The sequence below is a fragment of the Pollachius pollachius genome (genome assembly GCF_949987615.1).
Source record: "Pollachius pollachius genome assembly, chromosome: 3".
Classification (NCBI taxonomy): Eukaryota; Metazoa; Chordata; class Actinopteri; order Gadiformes; family Gadidae; genus Pollachius; species Pollachius pollachius.
In genome coordinates, this window is record NC_136936.1 from 2984654 (window position 1) to 3007119 (window position 22466).

Here is a 22466-nt window from a genome sequence, read left to right on the forward strand (position 1 = left end):
AACGCCTCCTCCTTCATACCGCTTTAGAACCCTCACCCTCCGGCATGGGTGAGGAGGGTGACCAGGCAAGGGGTCAGCAGGTCGGTCATGTGACCACGAGAGGAGGGGTAAGCAGGTCGGTCATGTGACCAGGCAAGGGGTCAGCAGGTCATGTGACCACGCGTGGGGTCAGCAGGTCGTTGGGTCATGTGACCACGCGTGGGGTCAACAGGTTGTTGGGTCATGTGACCACGAGTGGGGTCAGCAGGTCATTGGGTCATGTGACCACACCAGGGGTCAGCAGGTCGTTGGGTCATGTGACTGCGCGTGGGGTCAGCAGGTCATTGGGTCATGTGACTACGTGTGGGGTCAGCAGGTGATTGGGTCATGTGACCCTGCGTGGAGTCAGCAGGTCGTTGGGTCATGTGACCACGCGTGCGGTCAGCAGGTGGTTGGGTCATGTGACCACGCGTGGGGTCAGCAGTTGATTGGGTCATGTGACCACGCGTGGGGTCAGCAGGTCGTTGGGTCATGTGACCACGAGTGGGGTCAGCAGGTCGTTGGGTCATGTGACCACGCGTGGGGTCAACAGGTTGTTGGGTCTCGTGACCACGAGTGGGGTCAGCAGGTCATTGGATCATGTGACCACACCAGGGGTCAGCAGGTCGTTGGGTCATGTGACTGCGCATGGGGTCAGCAGGTCATTGGGTCATGTGACTGCGCGTGGGGTCAGCAGGTCATTGGGTCATGTGACCACGTGTGGGGTCAGCAGGTGATTGGGTCATGTGACCCCGCGTGGGGTCAGCAGGTCGTTGGGTCATGTGACCACGCATGGGGTCAGCAGGTGATTGGGTCATGTGACCACGCGTGGGGTCAGCAGGTCGTTGGGTCATGTGACCACGCATGGGGTCAGCAGGTGATTGGGTCATGTGACCACGCGTGGGGTCAACAGGTTGTTGGGTCATGTGACCACACCAGGGGTCAGCAGGGGGTTGAGAGGTCGGGAGGGCGGGGAGGGTCATGTGACCGTGCGTGGGATCAGCCGGTCAGTGAGGATCCCCGTGAGCAGGATGGCGAGCATGGCGCCCAGTGCCGCACCGCGGCGCAGCAGCAGGCAGGGGAGGGAGTGACGGGCGGCGCCGGGCGGAGGGGCGGACGCGCCGTCGGCCTCCTCCTCCTCCTCTGTGGCCCTCCCCTGGACCATTGCAGAGTCTTCCTCCCCCCCTGGAGAGTCTTCCACCCCCCCCGGGGCTGAAGGGACTGCAGTTTATAAAGGGAGGAGGAGGGTTTAGTGGTCCTGGGTTCGATGATCCCCGATGTGTGTGACTCTGCCACGACAGTGGTTCCTTTTGGTTTTCACCCCGTCACATCTGTGACCCGCCAATGCACTGGGGTGTCACAGATATCTGTGACGGGGTGAATATCCGGGGAATGACACATTTTAAACGTGCATATCGTTAGCCTCATAGCATAGTTGTCTAAGACTAAGTCATATTTTAAGGTTCATCTTGTATTTATCGTCAAAAATGCTGAAGTCAAATCAATATCTTTAAAAAAAATAGAAAGGGTGTTGAAATATATGTCTACTCACTGGTAGGATAATGAAGGAGCCCTCGTCCTTTTGAGGACTTGTGCGTAGAGCCTACAGGCCAGAGAAGGATGAAAAAGTGTACTCACGTGTTTCCAGAATGTTCCCTGGAACCCCAGCTCTGACCTGAGCCTGGAAGCAGAAAGCGGAGGGGAACCGGGGATATTTAGAATGAATGGACATTTTGTAGAATATGCACAATGGGGAATTAGGGTTTGATCCTCACCTCCACGGTGACCTTCTGCCAGTCCATCCTGACCAGGTAACCGAGGAGGAAGATGGACTGCAGAGCCACACAAACCAGCAGGCCCAGCCACAGACCTGGGGAACCCACGTTACATTCACACGGTCAGGTGAGGAGAGAGAGAGAGCGGGCGAGCGGAGCCCGGCCGCCCGGGCGTTTGATGTCTCGCCAAAAGAGTTCTCTTTTGGCGAGACCATTGATCTTTCAAACGGCGCTGGGGTGGGGATCAGTTAACACGAGACACGCGCGTTTCAAACATCAATCACAGAGGCCCCCTCCTCACCCTTGATGCCGAGTTTGGCGGGGAACATCAGAGAGATGCCGATGGGGAAGCCCACTCCGTAGTACCCCAGGACGCCACAGAGCGCGCCAACCCGCTGCCGCCCTGCTCCTCTGGCGATGCTGCCTGCGGCCAGCTGGTCCAAACAAACACAAACACCTCCTAAATACCTCCTCCCAGGTCAGCTGGTCCAAACAAACACAAACACAACGGCTTCTTACCTCCTCCTAGGTAAGCTTAACATCTCACCAATGCTGTACGACCCAGCCCTTAATGTACACCCCTATTGTATGTTGTATTTCCTGGCCCATAATGTACACACTTATTGTATGTTGTACGTCCTGGCACTTACACTTATTGTATGTTGTACGTCCAGGCACTTAATGTACGCACTTATTTTATGTTTTACATCCTGCCACTTCATCTACACACCTATTGTATGTTGTATGTCCTGAGACTTAATGTATGCCCCTATTGTATGTTGTACGTCCTGGCACTTAAAAATAGTGCTTAGCATTGTGTAGCATCTTATCCTAGCTATCTTTGTTTTATACGGGGAATGGGTTAACCTAACAATAAGAAATATAAAAATATATAAATATATAACTATCTTTTTTTTTCTTCCCCTGAGCAAGTTTAAATTCTGAAAGCTTCCGTTTTGTGCCAGTGAAGGGGGCACTCAGCTGAAAAATATTTTTTTTAGAGGGGGTACATGAGTAGAAAAAGTTTGAGAACCACTGCTCTAGGTAGTCCGTGAATCAGGGACTTCTGGTTAAATTTCGGCAGAACACTCTCAGGATACAATACAACACTGTGCATGCAGGGCCACACCAGCTTACCGCCAACGCATCCAGGATGAGGAACGGTGAGTACAGGGCCACCACTTCGGCAGCCCTCAGTCGGATCTCCCTGTGAGGGGAGACACAAGAGTCAGGTCTGTTGTGGAACATTTGTATGTTGTGCCTCCTGGCACTTAAAAATAGTACATAGCATTGTGTAGCATCTTATCCTAGCTATCTGTCTTATACAGGGAATGGGATAACCTAGTGATTGTTAGTGCTTGGCACTTGTATCTATGAACGTCCTTACTGTACCGACAGAGATTTATTGTTTCTCTCTCTTCTGACAAATGTACTTTGTCAGAAGTGTATCTTTTGCGTCTGCAAAATAACCTAAATGTAAATTCACATTTGCAGCTTCCCAGTTCCTTCAACCATAGTTTGTTCTGGCTACTGTATATGTCACGAGACCTGGAAAACAATTCCTTATTGGAATTAAATATGCATCCATAATATCAGCATTAAAAGTGATGTACAAGGGGCTTTTAATTGTGATAAAGTCTGTCATCTTAATCAGTAACCAGCTCCAAAACAGTGACATTGTAGAGGTTAAAACAGTAGTGTAAAAGTGTAACTTTGATGCTCAGGAAGTATGCACAGGATCAGTTACTTACTCGTCGTACGTAAACATATATGATATGCGGTCCTTCAGGATCGCTATCACGACCGACAAGCACGACGAAATGAATACTGCAAATTCAGGTGGAGTTAATAACACATTACCGTGTGATAAATACAGTGGATTCATGCATAACACAGGCAAGGTCTCAATCGTACTCATTGACAACACAACAGACACAAGCAGGAGTGCATCGCTAACGGGAGCGATTGCTGAGTGTCAATGGCCGCTGGAACTGACCTGAGCAGAGGATGGTCAGCTTAGCGGACAGCTTGGCCTGCTCTGTATCCCCGGCACCCAGGGCGTTCCCTACCCTCACACTGCCCGCGACGCCAAAGCCTAGGGGGAACTGAGAGGCACGGTAAACAGCGTCAGCCTCCACTGACCCACATTGTGAACGCACTCTGCTCCTGTGTGCTCCGTCTCAGGTGAGGCGTCACGAAGGACGTGCGGTTCACACACGAGGAACTTGTGCGTGAGGGCTGCGCAATTTGGCCTAAAAATAAAATCTCTGATTTTTTCAAACCAAACCCGATTATCGATTTTAATTGATTTTCTTTCTATATATGACAATTATATATATATTTTTAAGTTTGGATTTTATTTGAAGACTAACAACAATTGACAAAATCTTTGACCATAAATTCGAATTACGATTAAAAAATCGATTAATCGCCCAGCTCTAGCGTGACATGTTCCAGAGGTAAGACGGTGTTGTTTACCATGATAACCAGATTTGCCAGTTCAAACACGACTGACTGAGCTCCCAGCTCCACCTCGCTGATTAAACCTGTGAAACGAAACGTACATCACACGTCGGATTCAACAAATAACAGTAACACATATTGTTCACTGGAATGGTGTGACAGTATCGTCACGAAGAGTTTTGCTTTCTAAGAGAGCCCCACCACGGCGAATTACTAAACTTTGTGCTTCTGCAACGAAGACCATCCAAAACAGCAGCAAGACGTGTCGTATTTCAAGAGATATATATTATATTTAACTTTTCTATTGCTTGGAGACAGAAATGTGGTAGGTCCATCCCATAATGAGTAATCGCACGCAGGCATCTACTGTGCCTGTCTCTACCGGGGGTTCCTGGACTTTCTTGTCCTCTAGCACCCGGGGCTTGTACCTGCCAGGAAGCTTCCCATCTCGTAGGTCCACCACTCCACGCACAACATGAGCATGCTGGGGACGGCCAGGGCCATGAAGGCGCCCCACTCGTTCAGACACTCCCTGGACCAGCCTGGGGAAGGGCAGCACATCAGAATCACCTCAGAATCACCTTGTCTTAGCCTTGCAGCAGTCACTCAAGAACCTCGCCTAACATTCAGCCATTCATGCACACATTCAAACACTGGCGGTGGTGTCAGCCACGCAAGGCGACAGCCATTGAGGTTTCTTGCTCAGGGACACCTCAACACTCAGCTAGGAGGAGCCGGGGATCGAACTAGCAACCTTCTGGTTACCAGCCAACCCTCTCTACCCACCTGAGCCACATGCCGCGCGATTAATAACGTGTTATTATAACCTGAAGGAACATGCTCCGTTACAAATTCATGAACACAAGTTCTTGTTCTATTCTCGTCTGTTCTTACATAGTTTCTCGTGGCGTGGCTGAACACAGTATCTTGGTTTTGTCCTTCTAAATAAAAATAATCAGTATGGTATGGTATAGGAGTGGGGCGTCACCCCTATACCATTGATGAGAGAGGATAGAGACGTTCTGAGCCTGTAAGCACACTCACCTGACCAGGTGGCCTTGTAGAGACCTCTCCTCCATATGTAAAGAAATAGAATCCCAGCCATGGCAAACTGGGAGACTGCATTGGCTATAGCTGAACCTCTGTAAAGGGTGATTAAGTGATCTGCTGTTATTGTTATCAATAGTTATAAATAATCACAGTAATCAATTAGGTTAGGCCTCTTAGGTTACTCACGCCACTCCCATATCGAGGACGTAGAGAAGGATGTAGTTGATGAGGACATTGATGATATTAACCACAACTCCGGTGATCACCTGTGGCCATATGATGGCCTGAAGGGAGAATGGAAACTGAGATTGGGCCGATCATCACATAATAACAAGGACGATTTAAGATCCTAAATTAGAGAAGGACCACATTGGCATTTATGTATTGGTGCGATCCAGGGTTCTAATTGGCTCATTCGGCTCACCTCTGGACTGTTATTTAAGTACTCCGTTTTTGTTCCTCTGTGAAAGAGTAGTCACCGTGTGCGCCGTGTTTATCTGCTCCCTTATATTCTGAAGTCTATTTGAAAGTGTATTCACATTTGTGTTGGTTACACACCTGGTTCTGCAGATACCTTATTTCCAATGAATACATAAAGGAAGCCTGTAAAAGAAAGAACATGGAAAAATAAAAACATATATATATATATATATACACATATATAAGATTTTTCACTTTCGGACACAAGGAATTGCACATTCACTCTCTTGTTGGTATACCCACAGGCAGGGCCGGCATAAAGATCTTCACGTAGGTCTGAGACAACCTGAAGATAAAACACACGTTATACACCCGGCCTTCGTTTCCGACGCCCGTGGGTTCCGCTGTGCAGTCGGTGCGGACGGAGGCACGTACCGGGCCACCTCGGGGCTCTGACGGACCGCCAGCAGGATCAGCTCCGTGTTGACCAGCACCGCCCAGCAGGGGAGACAGGCCAGAAGCAGGATGAGGATGGCTCGCTGCACCACCAGCCCCACCTGCAGCACGTTCCCGCTCCCAAACGTCTGGCATGACAACGAGAGAGGATTTAGGGGGCGGCCAAGAGGTTGCCGGTGTGATCCCCGGCACCTCCTAGCGGAGTGTCGAGGTGTGCCTGACCGAGACGCCTCACCCCTGACCGCTCCCGACGAGCTGGCTGTCGCCTAGCGTGGTCGACACCACTGTCGTCGTGTGAATGTGTGCTTGAATGGGTGAATGGAAGGCAGTATTGTAAAGCGCTTTTGTGACCACTGGTTAGAAAAGCGCCAATAAATACAGTCCATTTACCATTTAGAGAACCTGGGCTGCTAAGTCCGATACTGTTTAGCAGGGTGTCAAAAAGCGGAAACAATAGTGGAGGGTGACATGGATTTATTTTTATATTCTTTGTGTCTCGGCTTTTTAATTCTTGCCCACTGCCCCTGCATGATAGCCAAACGTTAGGTAACATGTTAGCATTTATAGCAGACACTTTAGCCAAACTTAACTTTGGATGTTAGTATTTTTAGCAGACAGATTCATCCAATTGATTAAATAACTGATGTTTGGTGTAGTAAAACATATTATTTGGTGTAATGTGGTGTAATGTTGTGTAAAGGGTGTGACTAAGACATGGTTCGTGTGGTGCCAATTTACTGAGGAAACCGACCACACCTTTCCACCCCACAACAGACCAGGACTCACCTGAGATATGAGGGTATCACATGCAGACGACAAGCCAGCCCCAATCGATATACCCGTGACGTTGATCGCCTGCAGAACACAACACAGCAGCAGCATCCAACGTCAAAGGGAGGGACTTCCTCGTCTGCTATACACAAATGAATATGTGGTTTAGTAGCCTACTTACAGCGATGGCAAGGACCACTCCAGCGAGCTCGGTCTTCCCCAGGTGCCCACAGAAGACTGTACTGACAAAACTCACGAGGAAGGTGAGCATCTGAGATATACACTGAGAAAGAACGTGAAAGAGTAGAGCAGCACTTCATCAACAACATCCAGTCCCAACGAAAAAAACATTTACCAAAGCACATCTTTCCAAATTGGGCTGTTCAATTACGTTCAGCCTACCGTAATTGTACTAAAATGCTAACAAATCACCTAGATTTGGTTGAATCAAACCAATATAATTTGATCTAAATCATGAGCGTTTAATTTTTATTGATATTTATTGACAAAAGGATCATAAGACGACTTTAGAGGTGTGTTCATGGTCCTGGTAATAACGAGACGGCTCGTCAGTAATGACGCTTATGCTTACGCGTGTTCCCGACAGCGACCGTTCATGTGCACTGCGTTCGGAAGCTAAAAGTTCTTCACAGCAGGGATTTTTTATCCGATAAAAAACAGTCAGAACTAAACAGAACTTAGTGGGATCAGTTTCAAGTTTGCACGCCTTTATTTTCCTTGTAGCCTATCACCTACTATACTTTTGCTTTTATTTATGAGACGCACATACAGTATTGCCACTGTATGGAAGGCAACACTTGCCCTTATCTAGAGCTGGTTTATCAGTTCACAACGTTTAAAACTGAGCAAAGTTGATGCTAACAGACGGTTACAACGTCAATCAATAGTAAAGTATGCAATATGATGGTTGATCATTTTATATTGAGTAGAGATTTCATGTTCTGCCATGTTCATGCGCGTCACTAGTTAACAATACCAACCGGGCAGCTCTGTTATCAAAATCTGGCCCCAGTTGCCAGGCAGAAGTAGAATCATCAGAGCATCATTTCCGACTTCGCAAAAATGTTTTTCCCATAATTCCCAGCGATCTGAACACGCCATAAGTGTGATTGAACGTTTTTAATCCCTGTCACTGTGATTTAGGTAACAGATCAGATAAACCAAGGCTACGTTTACATGATGAGGGTCTGAACAGAAGACGCAAAAGTGGCGTCGCGTCTTCACTTTTTATTCTGCGTTTAGACGAGCGTTTTCGGGAGGAAATATGCGTGCATAAAGTGACGCAGAAGTGTGTGGAATTTGATTGGGTATGCAATCGGCTAGGTGGTGCTGTGATACACTATCACACAACACCGCCATGTCTGAGCGCATGCGTAGAATCTTCCTTCTTCTCTTATCTGCGCCGCGAAAACCAAAACATAATTACAGATCCTTCTCTGTTCAGTAATAATATCTGTACATATCCTGTACATTTCGTGGAAAGACTCCTGTAAGTTTATTAGAGCTGCCAGAGCAGCTTGACGGTCCGACGCATGGAAATAATCCAACATGTTTGTTTATTTCCCTGTACTGGCACTGTATGTGACGTAAACGCGTACGCAACGTAAGCAGATCTGGGTCCCGTTTCCCGAAAGCATCGTTAGCCTAAGTGGACCGTGAAGTGCGTCCTACGAGCATCGTACAGTTTTCACACCGTTTCCAGAAAGCATTGTTGGTAACGAACGTCGTGAAAACGCTCGTAGCTAACGAGGACTCCAGGGGTACTCGTAGGATGCTAAGAGCATCGTTAGCCTACTATACCCTTAGTGGCGTCACCAGCGGACATTCCGTGTATTGGATGCGTTGCCCAGCTTGAGCAATTTCGCAACCAAAAACAGTGGTTACCGTCGATATATTACTCATAGACTACTGTTAGATTTAAACAGCAAAGATAGAGACATGTTAGAAGTCAACAACAACATAATTTATTGCAGCAATTTAAAAATCCAAAAATACATGCGCAGCCGAAATGTACCGATCAAACGCCACGTCACAAGGCATATAATAAAATCAAATGATTCCATTGCTCTTGTGTGGGAGGTCGCTTTCGTGCTGCACTTGCTGTCTCCCTCTGATTTTAATTCAACCATCGTGGTTAAAATGTCCTCATATTGATCAATGACAGAAGACATAGGCTACTGTAGACATGCATCATGCTGAGACCAGCGGGTGTCTGAGAATTTCTGCAGGGGTTTTTTGTTGCGATTGTTTGCATTAAGCACTGTAGGCTCTTCGGTGAGGCTGTGATGAAGTTCACTATTTATTGGACCGTGTCTAGACAGTATCGAACATCCCTGACCATAGTTAATCACGTTTGTAGTCTACACTCAGACGTGAAGTCATTATTGCGTGAAGTCAAATTAAAACATGCAATAATTCAAATTATTCTAAAGAGGTCTAGACTCCGTGAGCAGCCCCGCCTTCCCCAGTGAACCAAGAAAGCCCGCGCCGTGACAAACGGGATTTGACCCCCTAGGTTTTACACAGGAAACTTGAGATAAGAAGGGGAAATCGCCGGGCGTGCCAAGCTGCGACCGAACCGGCTCGGCAGTGTAAAAAGACCTATAGCCTACTTCATCCTGCCCAACAATATGGACAGGATCTAGACCAAGCTCTCCTATTCGGGTCAGCAGTAGCCGTGTGTCAATGCCTAGCCTCTGCGTTTGAATGATAATGAATGAATGGAACATTGCATTTTTAATGTCTAAAAATATTCTAGACTAGAGAGCCAATCAATGAAATGCGGAATCAGATAAAGTCGTCTCTCTTTGCTGCGCAAAGTATGTTTCAGAAATCAGCACATTAAGATAAATGTAGTTGTCACACAAGCTATTTTGGATTTTTGTAATATGGAATTATTTCAGGGAAGGAAATGCCGTGAGAAAATGTATGCGCAGTGCGTTCAGGATTAGGACTGATATAGCATATGTTCATGCAAGTTTCAAGTTTTCGACTCTGGAGGGTGGTTTCAGAGTTTTGCGTTTTTAAGCCCCAAAAACGCTGTCACCGTCTAAACGAAAGGCACGAGTGTATTTACAAGTGACGTCGCCCGGGAACCCGGATATACGAGCGCATCTTTGACAACAAAGAAACAAATATACAAAACTGTGAGACCAAGGATGAATGTGCCTTGCCCTATCGAGGAGTGTGACTATGTGGCTACACATGCTGAAGCAGCAGTGGTGGTGGCCATGCTGAACATACACGCGACCACACACGCTGCAGCCCCTAGGGAACCACGCCCAAATGCCAAAATGGAGAAACTCAGGCGCCCGTCCATAGCATTGGCTCGAACAGCCGAGACCTGGTCATACTTCCTAACCCGCTGGAGTGAGTACAAGAGGGGCACTAAACTAATTGGATCAGATGGTGTCACACAACTGCTAGAGTGCTGTGAGGAGGATCTGAGAAAAGACCTCACCCGTGCTGCAGGCAAAAGCCTAGTGGACAGTGATGAAAAGGACGTTCTCTCTGCCATGAGGGCACTCGCTGTCCGTGCAGAAAACACAATGGTAGCTCGAGTGGCCCTATCTAACATGCGACAGGGACACGAAGAGCCCATCCGATCATTTCATGCTCGCTTAAAGGGGCAGGCAGACACGTGTAAATACGAAATGACATGCACTAAGGAGGGGTGTGACCAAGTCAACGACTTCACAGAGGAAATATTGCGTGATGTTGACGCCCGCGGCATAACAGACCAAGAAATACAGCTCGATCTGCTTGGCGAAAGGAATCAGGATATGCCACTAAAGGACATGATAGAGTACATCGAAGCCAAAGAGTCAGGAAAGCGCTCAGCGTCACGCCTGCTTGACCCTCAGAGCACGGACACTATCAGCAGCTCTTATCGACGGGGGAAGCAGCAGGACGTCCGCGCCAGGGCCGGCGTCAGAGCGGAGACACCCAAGGTCAAGGCCGAGGGGACGTGCATCTACTGTGGCGAGGCAGGCCACGGCAAAACAACTCAGTGGCGCGCCAGGCGTGCCGAGTGCCCCGCGTACGGCAAGACGTGCCGGAAATTCAACCGTCAGAACCACATCGACAAGGTCTGCCTGGGTGGCCGATTATCTAGGCCCGAGGAGGCTGATGGGATGTGTGACGAACAGCAGATGACCGCCTTCAGTGAACTGTGCACACTCACCAGCACCGCCGACATGGTACGCACACTCCCCCTCGCTCACCACCTGTATGATGATATGTGCGACAAATGGATGAAGCGCCCGTCCAACTCACAGCCATATATCCACCTCACACTCACGATTAAAAACGAGGATTACAAAGCACTGGGCCTCGACCTCCGGAAGCGCACCCGCACTGTGACTCTGCCTGCTATGGCTGACACGGGGTGCCAGAGCTGCCTGATCGGCGTCAAGGTCGCCCAACAGATGGGCCTGAGCACACATGACCTCATTCCCGTATCCATGACCATGAAGGCCGCGAATAATGAGGGCATACGGATTCTCGGGGCCGCTGTCGTCAGGTTCGCTGGTAACAGCAGCGACGCCCGAAGAATGGAGACACGCCAGATCGCGTATGTGACTGACACCTCAGACCGTATATTCCTATCTCGTGCAGCCTATGTGGACCTGGTCATGATCTCAGACAGGTTCCCAACACTCGGGGAGGTCAACCTCGCGACCGCAGACCCATGTGACTGCCTGCGGCGTGCGGAACCTCCAACCAGGCCAACCACGCTCCCCATGCCGGCCACGGAGGCTAACAGGGAAGCTCTACGGAGACACTTACTTGGACTATACGCTCAGAGCACATTCAATACATGTCCCCACCAGCCTTTGCCGAGGATGTCTGGTCCACCGCTTCGTCTCATGCTCGATGAGAATGCAACGCCGGTCGCCTGCCACACCCCCATCCCAGTCGCCATACACTGGCAAGGTGAGGTGAAAGCGGGCCTTGACCAGGACGTTCGTCTCGGAGTGCTGGAAAAAGTGCCCATTGGCACACCAGTGACGTGGTGTCACCGCATGGTGATCTGCGCGAAGAAGAACGGCAAGCCACAACGCACGGTCGATTTCCAAGCACTAAACAAGCATGCGCTCCGTGAGACCCACCACACGCAATCTCCCTTCCACCAAGCGAGACAGGTGCCCAGTGGGAAACGCAAGACTGTATTCGACGCCTGGAATGGCTACCACAGCGTCCCGCTGCATGAAGATAACCGCCACAAGACAACGTTCATCACACCATGGGGGCGCTACCGGTACCTTTCAGCGCCACAAGGGTATGTGGCGTCAGGTGACGGTTACTCACGGCGCTATGATGAGGTGGTTGCGGACATCGGCAACAAGACCAAGTGTGTGGACGACACGCTCCTGTGGGCTGATACAGTTGAAGAGAGCTACTTCCAGGCGGCACAATGGCTGGACGTTTGTGGCAGGAACGGCATCATCCTCAACCCGGATAAATTTGTCTTCGCCGCACCCTTGGTGGACTTTGCGGGCTTCACAATCACCATGACCGACGTACGGCCATGCAGCCGTTACCTGGAGGCTATCCGAGACTTCCCACGACCCCGCAATGTCACTGACATCAGGTCCTGGTTCAGACTGGTCAACCAAGTGGCCTACGCCTTCAGTATGGCCGAGCGCATGCAACCGTTCCGGAAACTCCTACTGCATGGGGTATGCTTCGAGTGGTCTCCGGAATTGGAGAACGTTTTCCGCGAATCAAAGGAGGAGATCGTCCAGGAGATCAAGCGCGGCGTCCGCATCTTTGACAAGTCCAAGCCGACATGCCTCGCCACGGACTGGTCAAAAGAGGGCGTTGGCTTCTGGCTGTTCCAGAAGCACTGTCAGTGCGCGCCGGTCAGGCCCTTCTGCTGCGCTGATGGATGGAAGGTGACCCTGGTTGGCAGCAGATTCACACATGCGGCCAAGTCCAGATACGCGCCTGTAGAGGGCGAGGCGCTCGCAGTCGCTGACGCCTTGGACAAAGCGCGCTACCTCGTGTTGGGCTGCAGGGACCTGATTGTTGCGGTCGACCACAAGCCACTGCTCAAACTCCTTGGCGACAGGGCACTCGACGACGTGCCCAACCCCCGTCTCCGGAACCTCAAGGAGAAGACCCTGCGCAATCGTTTCCGCATCATCCATGTCCCCGGAATGAAGAACAGGGCTGCAGATGCCATGTCGCGCAGGCCGGTCGGCACACCGTGCCCGTCGCCCATGGATCTTCCGGACGACAATGCCGCCATGGTGGCCCACCTCTCACCCAGCGCACACACTGATGTGCTGTCTCTGATACGGTGGGTAGGGCCGAGGGCCGATGATGTTGAGGAAGGTGACCTGGCCTGGTGCACTGCGGGGCTTGAATCGCTGCAGTCCGTGACATGGGACTGCGTCAGGGAGGCCATGAGCAGCAGCGACGATATGCGCGCGTTGGAGGAGATGGCAGCAGACGGCTTCCCCGAGTCAAGGGCTGGGATGCCGGTGGCGATTCGTGGCTTCCATCAGTACCGCAAGGACATCACATCAGCTGACGGGGTGGTCCTGTACAAGGAAAGGGTAGTCATACCACCCTCACTCCGTGGCGAAGTGCTGAGCGCCGTGCACGCTGCCCACCAAGGCGTCTCCATGATGACCGCCCGCGCGGAATCGTCCGTGTTCTGGCCAGGCATGTCGGCTGACATCTGCGCCACTCGGAATGGCTGTGAACACTGCCACCGGATGGCGCCCTCTCAGCCCGCGGCGCCGCCGACCCCGCCTGTCATGGCCATTTACCCCTTCCAGGCTGTGTGTTCGGACTTTTTCATGCACAGGGGTGTACACTATCTTGTGATAGTTGACCGCTACTCGAATTGGCCGATCATCTCGAGGTCGACGGGTGGCGCCGCGGACCTCATATGCCAACTACGCCGTGCCTTTGCCACGTACAGGACTCCGGAAGAGCTTGCATCGGACGGGGGACCATAGTTCACCTCCGCCGAGACCAGGTCTTTCCTTCGCAGATGGGGCGTGCACCACCGCCTCTCATCGGTGGCCTTCCCCCACAGCAACTGCCGCGCAGAGATCGGGGTGAAGACGATGAAGTGGCTCATCACTGACAATACAGGCCTGAAGGGCGAACTTGACACCGACGCTGTGCAGAGGGCGATACTCCAATACCGTAATACGCCGGACCCTGACACGAAGCTATCCCCGGCGATGTGTGTCTTCGGCCGGCCCATCCGCGACTTCATCCCGGTTCCCCCCGGGAGGTACAGGCCGCACGTAACGTGGCGTGAGACGCTGACGGCGAGGGAGGAGGCCCTCCGCAAACGCCACTTCCGCACAGCTGGCACTTGGGCGGAGCACACCAAACGCCTCCCACCTCTCGAGGTGGGGGACTTTGTCCGCGTACAGAACCAGACGGGGCCTCACCCTAAAAAGTGGGACAGGACGGGCAGTGTCGTTGAGGTGCGCCAGCATGATCAGTACATGGTCAACATTGACGGGTCGGGCAGGGTCTCAGCTCTGAACCGAAGATTCCTGCGCAAGTTCTACCCAGTCCACAGCGACCGGCCCCCGCCTCGTTCGATCTTTGATGATCTGGTGTCTCGTGTCGCTGTGCCAGCACTTCATGCAATGCCGCAGCTGCCTGGTCTTGCGAGCGGCCAAGTAAGGCCCATGACGGAGTCAGGGCCCACTCCGCCACCGGCGCTGCCACCTGCAGGCTCTCCCCGGCGCGGGACGCAGCCCTCCTCTATCGTGCAGGTGGTGCCGGCCCAGGGCGTGCTCCGTACGCCGCCGCCGGCCTCTGTGGCCCCTGTGACCCCTCTCCCACCGCCACCCGACGTGTCGCCGGCGGCAGGCCTGCGCCGGTCCACCAGGAAGACCAGTGTGCCTGCCTGGCATAAGGACTTTGCTGTGGGGTAGTCTTTAATGGGTTCTGTCTGCGTTGTGTTCATGTTGGACTTTCCACTCGTTTTTATGGCACAAAGTGCATACGACCGTTCGTTCGATGCTGTTTTTCTTTTATTTCTATCAGCCTTTGTGTTGGAGTGTTAAAGGCTCAGGGGGAAATAGGGAATATTGCACTACGGTCCTCTATGTTGTTGCACATAGCGGAACAGGAAGTTAATGACTCTGTTTAGATGTAAACCTACCGGCACTTTCAGCTGCTCATGACATGTTTGGTTATTGTCATTTCACTGCTGTCGTTCATTAAAGCAAGTGAACAAATGGAAAGTTGTTCTTATTTATATAGTATACTTTTTTGTGGTTGCATTCACCAGTGGCGCCAGGATTTTGATTGTGGGTGGGCCTCCAGAAAACTGGATGGGCCAGTTAAAATAAGGCAAAAAAAAAAACCGGGTTCCCCCTCATCTCTGTTTCATCTTCCGCCTTTCTGCGGCACTGAGGACAGCGACTCAGTAGCCTACATGTGTGGCTCGTGTCGCTGTCCTCAGCTCAGAGCTGAAGCGGACAAAGAAACACCTTGGCATTAAGCCTAACTTAATTTATCTCTTTTGAACGTTCAATACACAAAAAGACTGAAACTGAATTTTATCTTTGGAGGGTCTGTTTCTCTCTCCATTCATTTACCCAGCACGGCGCGCAGGGAACTGTCCAAAATTATTTAACTGTTTCTTATAAATTCAGAATGACAGAAGAACTGTATGGACATGAAATAACAGCAGCATTGAATCTGACACAGCTGCTAAACACAAACAGCAGGAAAACGATCAAAAATTATTTCTCCTCTAGCTTATTTCTTAAGAATAATTAAATGAATAACATATGTAACCATATAAACAACAGCATAACAATCCGAGATAACTGATAAACAATCACAAATTAAACTGGCTTGTGGGACTTGGGACTGACAGCAGGAGACGGCGGGGTTTCGTGCTGAACACAGCAAGAATTTCTTGATATTCCAGTCAATTAGTCAATTCCCTTTCAGATGAAAGCGGGGACAACGAGTTCAGTCTATCTGTCAACATTGTAGCCCTGGTGCCTGTGTGTATCCAATTGACAGCTGAAAAGAGTCTCTCCACAGTACTTGTCGCCATGGGCAATGTGAGCAGGCTGTTCGTGTTGGGGAAAATATCACGGGGGCATGCGTCGAGCACTTTTACGAGTGTTTCTTTTTTCTCGTTCTTGGTCTTGTTGGCCTTTGCCTTTCGTTTAAGCTGCTGCACAAACACAGTGTGCTCTGCGTCTTCCACTGTAATGGAAAAGTGCGCGCAGGCGGGCCGGATGAGAGCCTCTTCACCAAAGGTGTCTGACCGTGGCAAGCAGGCAGCAGCGGCTCTCATAAAGCCATATGCGTCGGGCTTGAAACGAGTGTTCAGCTCCATCATCTGCTTGTCCAGTATGTCATTCCTTAATTTAATTTCCGTAGGATTGAGTTTTGCTGTACAGGTGATGAGTTGCCCAGAATAGAATCAACGTGCGTATTGCAGCCTGTGGGCAGGCAGTCCACACGTGGGGTTGAAGCCGCTGATTGGCTGAGAAGCTTTTACTCGAAGCATTCCTCAGGCTGCTTATTGGATGAACAGCTAGAATGAAAATCAATCACTGCTCACTATAGGCCCGGACCTAAAATGGGTGGGCCCAATGGTAGCGGCGCGGTCGATTACCAGCAGCCACAGATGCATCATTAGCCAGTGAAGCCTGCAGAATTCTGACGTGTCCATATATGGGCAGATTTAGAATAATTTGTTGCAAAATGTTGCAAATTCAAATTCTTTTCAAATGCTTTCTTCTCTATGCATAGCGCATCTCGTCGATATTGCTGTTTTGTGCTGCTAGCCTTTTAGTGAGATCAGAGAGTGTTGAGAAGGACAGTAATACAATATCTTTTGTAAGATGGATATAAGAAGAGAGACCCGCAGTGAATTCAACCCGGTCCACTTGACATCGGGTGGGTGCATGACAGTGGTACCGTAAAACTTCAATAGCACGGGCTTTTATTTGTTTCAATCACTGAACTTTCAAACAAAACTCTTGCTCAGCAAAGATGGGAAATAGTATCAAATGTATTATTTAAACCAGTATGAATATTAGTAACCTAGGTCCAATAACGCCTGTTCGCATGCTTACACACACACACGCACACGCACGCACACACACACACACACACACACACACACACACACACACACACACACACACACACACACACACACACACACACACACACACACACACACACACACACACACACACACACACACACACACACACACACACACAGTAATCGGGCGAGTCGGGAGAATTCCGGGTGGGCCGTTAACGTTTCGGGGCTGCCGGGCTGATTACTGCGGGATAACAATATTGCGTTTATAAAAGTTCCTTGCAGCGCCGTCCGGCAGCCTGAGCTGTGTGTAACAGGGTGTCATATCTCTTACTTTATAATTACACAAAATTGCCTTACAGTTTTGTTTTATTACCTGAAGTGTAGCTTTCTATGCCCCCTTATGTGCCCCTTTCTATTTGATTTTGTGCTTTGATTTGGCTCCTCCTCCTTCTGTGCTCCCGCCCACATTCCTGAGAACCCCATAAGTTTCCCGTGCCCCCTTGCCCTCTTCCCTTTGTTCTGGTTCCCTTGGGAAGAGAGGAGTTGGAGTTCTGTCAAGGTCACTTCTAAGAGGAAGCTGATTTTTCATGTTTATCTTCAGAGAGCAACCAATAAATGGACGTCGGAGTTCCCGAGTCCGGACAGAGATCGCGGGTCACGTCTTTCATTTAAAAAAACACAACACAGAATCAACTGGTCACATGTGCAACCACAAAATGATTCTAAATCTGCCCATAAATGTACAAGTCAGAATTTTGCGGTTTTCACTGGCTACAATATTGCATCTGTCAGTTGTCAAATTTGCTGACCAAAATGTTAAACTTCAGTAATTGTTCATAGTCAACTTATATAGTCCATTTATTTAAGCTCTCAACAGCATAACCATACAGCTTCGCCACATCAACGGGAAAACACGGCACACGCAAAGTACATCCATGGAATCAGCCGTTCAAAGCCAGTCTGCATGAACCGTATGACAACTGGATGGCAGGGGATGCGGACAAGGAATACACCGCAGAGGGGACATGAGAGCCCCAGCTCGCCGCATACTAGTAGCCTGGGGGCTTAAAGCGTGGAACAAGCTGGATACGGAGCGGGTGAAAAACTCCTTAAAAGTGTTTGTGTGTGTGTGTGTGTGTGTGTGTGTGTGTGTGTGTGTGTGTGTGTGTGTGTGTTTGTGTGTCACTCAGTTCGAGCCTGCATGAGAGTTCAATGTTGTCATTAGCTGTTACGTCTTTCTGACCAATCGCAGTTCAAGGCCGACCTGGGCTGTACCACATCGGGAGGGGGCGCTCAGTCACTCCCCTCTGGACAAAATCGAATTGGTTGCGACGTTGACCCGGCGGTCCGAAGTTTACGGCCCACAGGGAATTCTCCCAACTCTCCCGATTACCACTCCGCGCGCGCGCGCGCGTGCGTGCGTGTGTGCGTGTGTGTGTGTGTTATTCAATTGCCTGGTAAACATGTACGGTAATATTCATACTGGTTTAAATAATGCATTTGATAGTATTTCCCATCTTTGCTGAGCAAGAGTTTTGTTCGAAATTTCAGTGATTGAAACAAATAAAAGCCCGGGCTATTGAAGTGTTACGGTACCACTGTCATGCACCTGCCCGATGCCAAGTGGACAGGGTTGAATTCACTGCGGGTCTCTCTTCTTATATCCATCTTACAAAAGATATTTTATTACGGTCCTTCTCAACACTCTCTGATCTCACTAAAAGGCTAGTAGCAGCACGAAACAGCAATATCGACGAGATGCGCTATGCATAGAGAAGAAAGAATACCGACGTTGAATTTGCAACATTTTGCAACAAATTATTCTAAATCTGCGCATATATGGACACTTCAGAATTTTGCGGTTTTCACTGGCTACAATGGTGCATCAGTGGCTGCTGGTAATTCAACCACAAAGAAGTAAACTCTACTGGGCTATTTTCAGCATTATGTTTTTGTTTTTTTGGACGGCACTAACTTCTGGGCTTTAGCCCCGAATATCTTCAATTGCTAGCGACGCTCATGATGCTAACTAGCCAAATGGCACGCGACAGTTAGTGTTCTTTAATTGGAGTGATGACGTCGGCCGACGGAGCCTCAGCCAACGGTCGTTAAAATATTGGGGTCTAATTGTTATTTTTGTTAATACATTTTTCTGATGTAGCCTAAAGCACATCGTTCAATTTACGAAAACGTTGTTGCTTTTAGTGTCTGTATCTGCATTTAACTTAGATAAAACACCGACCCAAAGAACTTAGATATCGAGGTATTTGGTCATGTGACCAGACCGCTGTGAATGACTGCCCACTTACCATTGGCCAGGCCAGTTTAAACAGTACCACAAGTTCTGTTTTAAAACCAATAGGAATCCATCGAACCCCCCGCGAGATATCACGACAGCAGCCCGTCAGCGGAAAAAACACAGATCCGGTCCTGGGGTCGTAATGCTCCATCTTACACCGCGTGTGTGTGGTTTCTCGCCGGCCACTTGTCTTCCGCTTTTAACCACTGAACTTCAGACCGGAGTCAGGTTTCCTCTGTATCATCCATGGACGTCGCACCGGTGACGTTTTACACCTCAAACACAGTGAATACACATATGCACATATTTCGTTCCGGAAAATAATTCTCTAGGAGTTTTTTTTAAAATTATTATTCTTTATATTATTGCCGCATTCGTTATTGAAACCTATGCAATATATTGACTGGATAGAACACGTCAAAGCATTTTCTGTTCATTCACGTTTCTGCCACAAGATTGCGCCATTTCTCCTGTTTCTCCCCCAAAAATGAACGTCACCCGTCGCCACCACACGGTTGACCTGGCCTATCATTGCTTTCAGAATGTTCAATGCATGAGAACAGAAGATATTGCCTTGGATCTGGTGGTTAACCCACTTTTCAGGCAATTTCTCCCCTAGCACGCTTGCCGCCATGGGTAACATTGTGGGAAAAGTTGTAGTAGTCGTTCCGTCGTTGACAGAGTTCTGGCTTGCTGGACTCTCAGAACAGAGTGGTGCGTGTGGATATTGACTGACTGTTTCAGAGCCAGCTCTCTGGGCCCATAGCTTTGGCGGTGGAAGTGTTAATTGTGTGCTGATAAAGAAATACGCAGTACGTCAGTAAAAATAGTAATTTAAGCACTAAAGAGAGAACATATGGTAGGTTTGCATTGCATGAAACCCCTTATTACAGCACTTTTGCCAGTGAAGTGGCACCCAAACATTGGGCTGTGTATCCAACAGAGGAAAGAGTTATTATTGTCATATGAGTCATTGTTCATCTTGCCTATAGGCCTGAGGCTTGTGTGGTCCAGAGAACAAGAGGCCTGCGTTTTGCAATAGTGAAAATATGACTGTACTGGGATTTCACAATATTTGGACTACGGGAACAATAAAGGTTTTAAATAATCCAACTGAAGATGATCTCCCTAGTCACGGTCACAGAGTGGGCCCAAGCTGTGCTCCCCTGATCACATCACATCCCTCCGATCTCTAAACCCTGTTCAGTACATCAGTGGTACTGTCATCAGGGAGATATATATTTTGCCATCACCATTAATCCACTAATTACTTCGAATTGTGATTGCTAGTATCCACACAAAAATGCATGATACGACATAAAGAACAACTCTAAACTTTCTTCGGGGGTAGTCGATACCAACGTATTCACTTGGGCCAAAGAAAGTTCTGTTGTCTCTCACTGCCAGCCTTAAAGGAGAAATCTGGTGTAAAATGGATTTGGGTTAGTGTTTGTTTGGTGTGATAACGAGTTGGAGTGTAAAAAAACGCATATAGATGCATTCTTCAGTTGGCTGTTTTTAGCTGATTCTATCAAAACGCTATAAACTTGGAACGATAAGGGCATGTGTTATGGTAAAAACTAAATCGCTATTTTAAACCACTTAAAAGGCTAGAAGTAGCCCGACACTTCTTTGGTAGTATAATAAGGGTCTTGACATATAAAACGAGGCATTGATAACTTTGTAAGTGTACAGATGTGTTTATTATAAAGGACATTTTATACACACAATACCATCAGTAGTTCACCCGTCAACGCCATCTTGTTTTTAAGACTCGATAAGTAGATGGGCGAACACAGAGATTGTACCATCCGTCAACAACACGCAAGCTCTGTTTTCGCCAATCTACTTATCCAGTCCTAAAAACAAGATGGTGTCGACGGGTGAACTACTGATGGTATTGTGTGTATAAAATGTCCTTTTTAATAAACAATCTGTACAATTACAAAGGTATCAATGCCTCGTTTTATATGTCAAGACCCTTATTATACTACCAAAGAAGTGCCAGGCTACTTCTAGCCTTTTAAGTGGTTTAAAGTAACGATTTAGTTTTTACCATTACACATGCCCCCATCGTTCCAAGGCTAAGAACAGCCAACTTAAGAATGCGTCTATACGCGCTTTTTTGCTCCCAAACAAACATTCCAACTCGTTATCATACTAAACATATCCCAGATCCATTTTACATCGGATTTCTCCTTTAATTCCACCTAATCCTGGTCAGCGACAAGTCAGTAAGAGTTTCTGATTTTACTTTAATTTGAGACAGAAGTCACATGAAACCGATCCAGTGTGGACAAGGGTCGATTGTGTCAAACAGGCTTTCTCTTGTCTTCTGCTGGTAAGTGATACTGTTACCTGGGAGAATGGCCCAGGCTGTTTGAAAACCAACCACCAACCATTCATTTACTATCAAAAATCATTCTTGTTCATCCAATGAAGACGAGTGATTCAAAGAAAATGTGTGTGTTTGTGTGTTTCAATGACTCTCTTACGAACAGGGAAACACTTGACAGGGTGATTGCTGTCCAATCGTGCTTACAGGTGCTCTCCCTGCAAACAGCACGACATTGTATGCTTATAGGGAAACAACAGAGCTGTGACTTCAGGGAGCTCTGCTAAAGCCTTGGCATCATGTCCCTCCTATACCCGGGGGTCCCCGGCCCTTTTAAAGTATATACATAGTGCAAATAATGGAGGCCGTGATCCCAAAGAACGTGTTTCAATTGGATAATGATTGGGTGGCAAAAAGGCAGCGAAGGGAAAGGAGAGCAAGATAATTACATGGGCTTTATGCCTCGCTGGTATCCAAGATCACAGGGATCCCAGCTGGATTATACTGGCCAAGACCGCTTGTTAACTACCCTTAAAACGCCCGGCGTCAGGCTGCTGCGGCAGGGACCTCTCCGCTCGCCATCTGAGCTGGAGCGCTGACCTTTATTTGATGCTGAGTCACCGGGCCGCCGTGCGACACCGTTCCATTTCCCTTCTCTTTCCACAACCGTTTCTGCCGTTCTAATGCTGAAAGGTTTACCGCCCTTCCTGCCCGGCCATATATCGCTGCGTTGGAGTACGCAACAGTCAACCTGGAGGTCACATGTGAATATAGCACTTTCATGAATTTCACATAA

General features: G+C 48.9%; 1 protein-coding gene across 1 annotated transcript; it reads right to left on the reverse strand.

The window, feature by feature from the left end:
- Positions 1-977: 977 nt before the first annotated feature.
- On the reverse strand, positions 978-19486 carry slc47a3 (solute carrier family 47 member 3; the record flags this gene model as incomplete). Its single annotated transcript, XM_079731433.1, has 17 exons — positions 978-1239; positions 1657-1699; positions 1794-1888; positions 2095-2227; positions 2931-3000; positions 3545-3620; positions 3790-3898; positions 4272-4339; positions 4685-4798; positions 5301-5398; positions 5493-5590; positions 5865-5909; positions 6030-6072; positions 6162-6310; positions 6969-7037; positions 7135-7236; positions 19346-19486. The coding sequence occupies 17 exons, from the start codon at positions 19484-19486 to the stop codon at positions 998-1000; spliced, it is 1695 nt and encodes a 564-aa protein (XP_079587559.1). The 3' UTR covers positions 978-997.
- Between the last annotated feature and the right edge of the window lie 2980 nt (positions 19487-22466).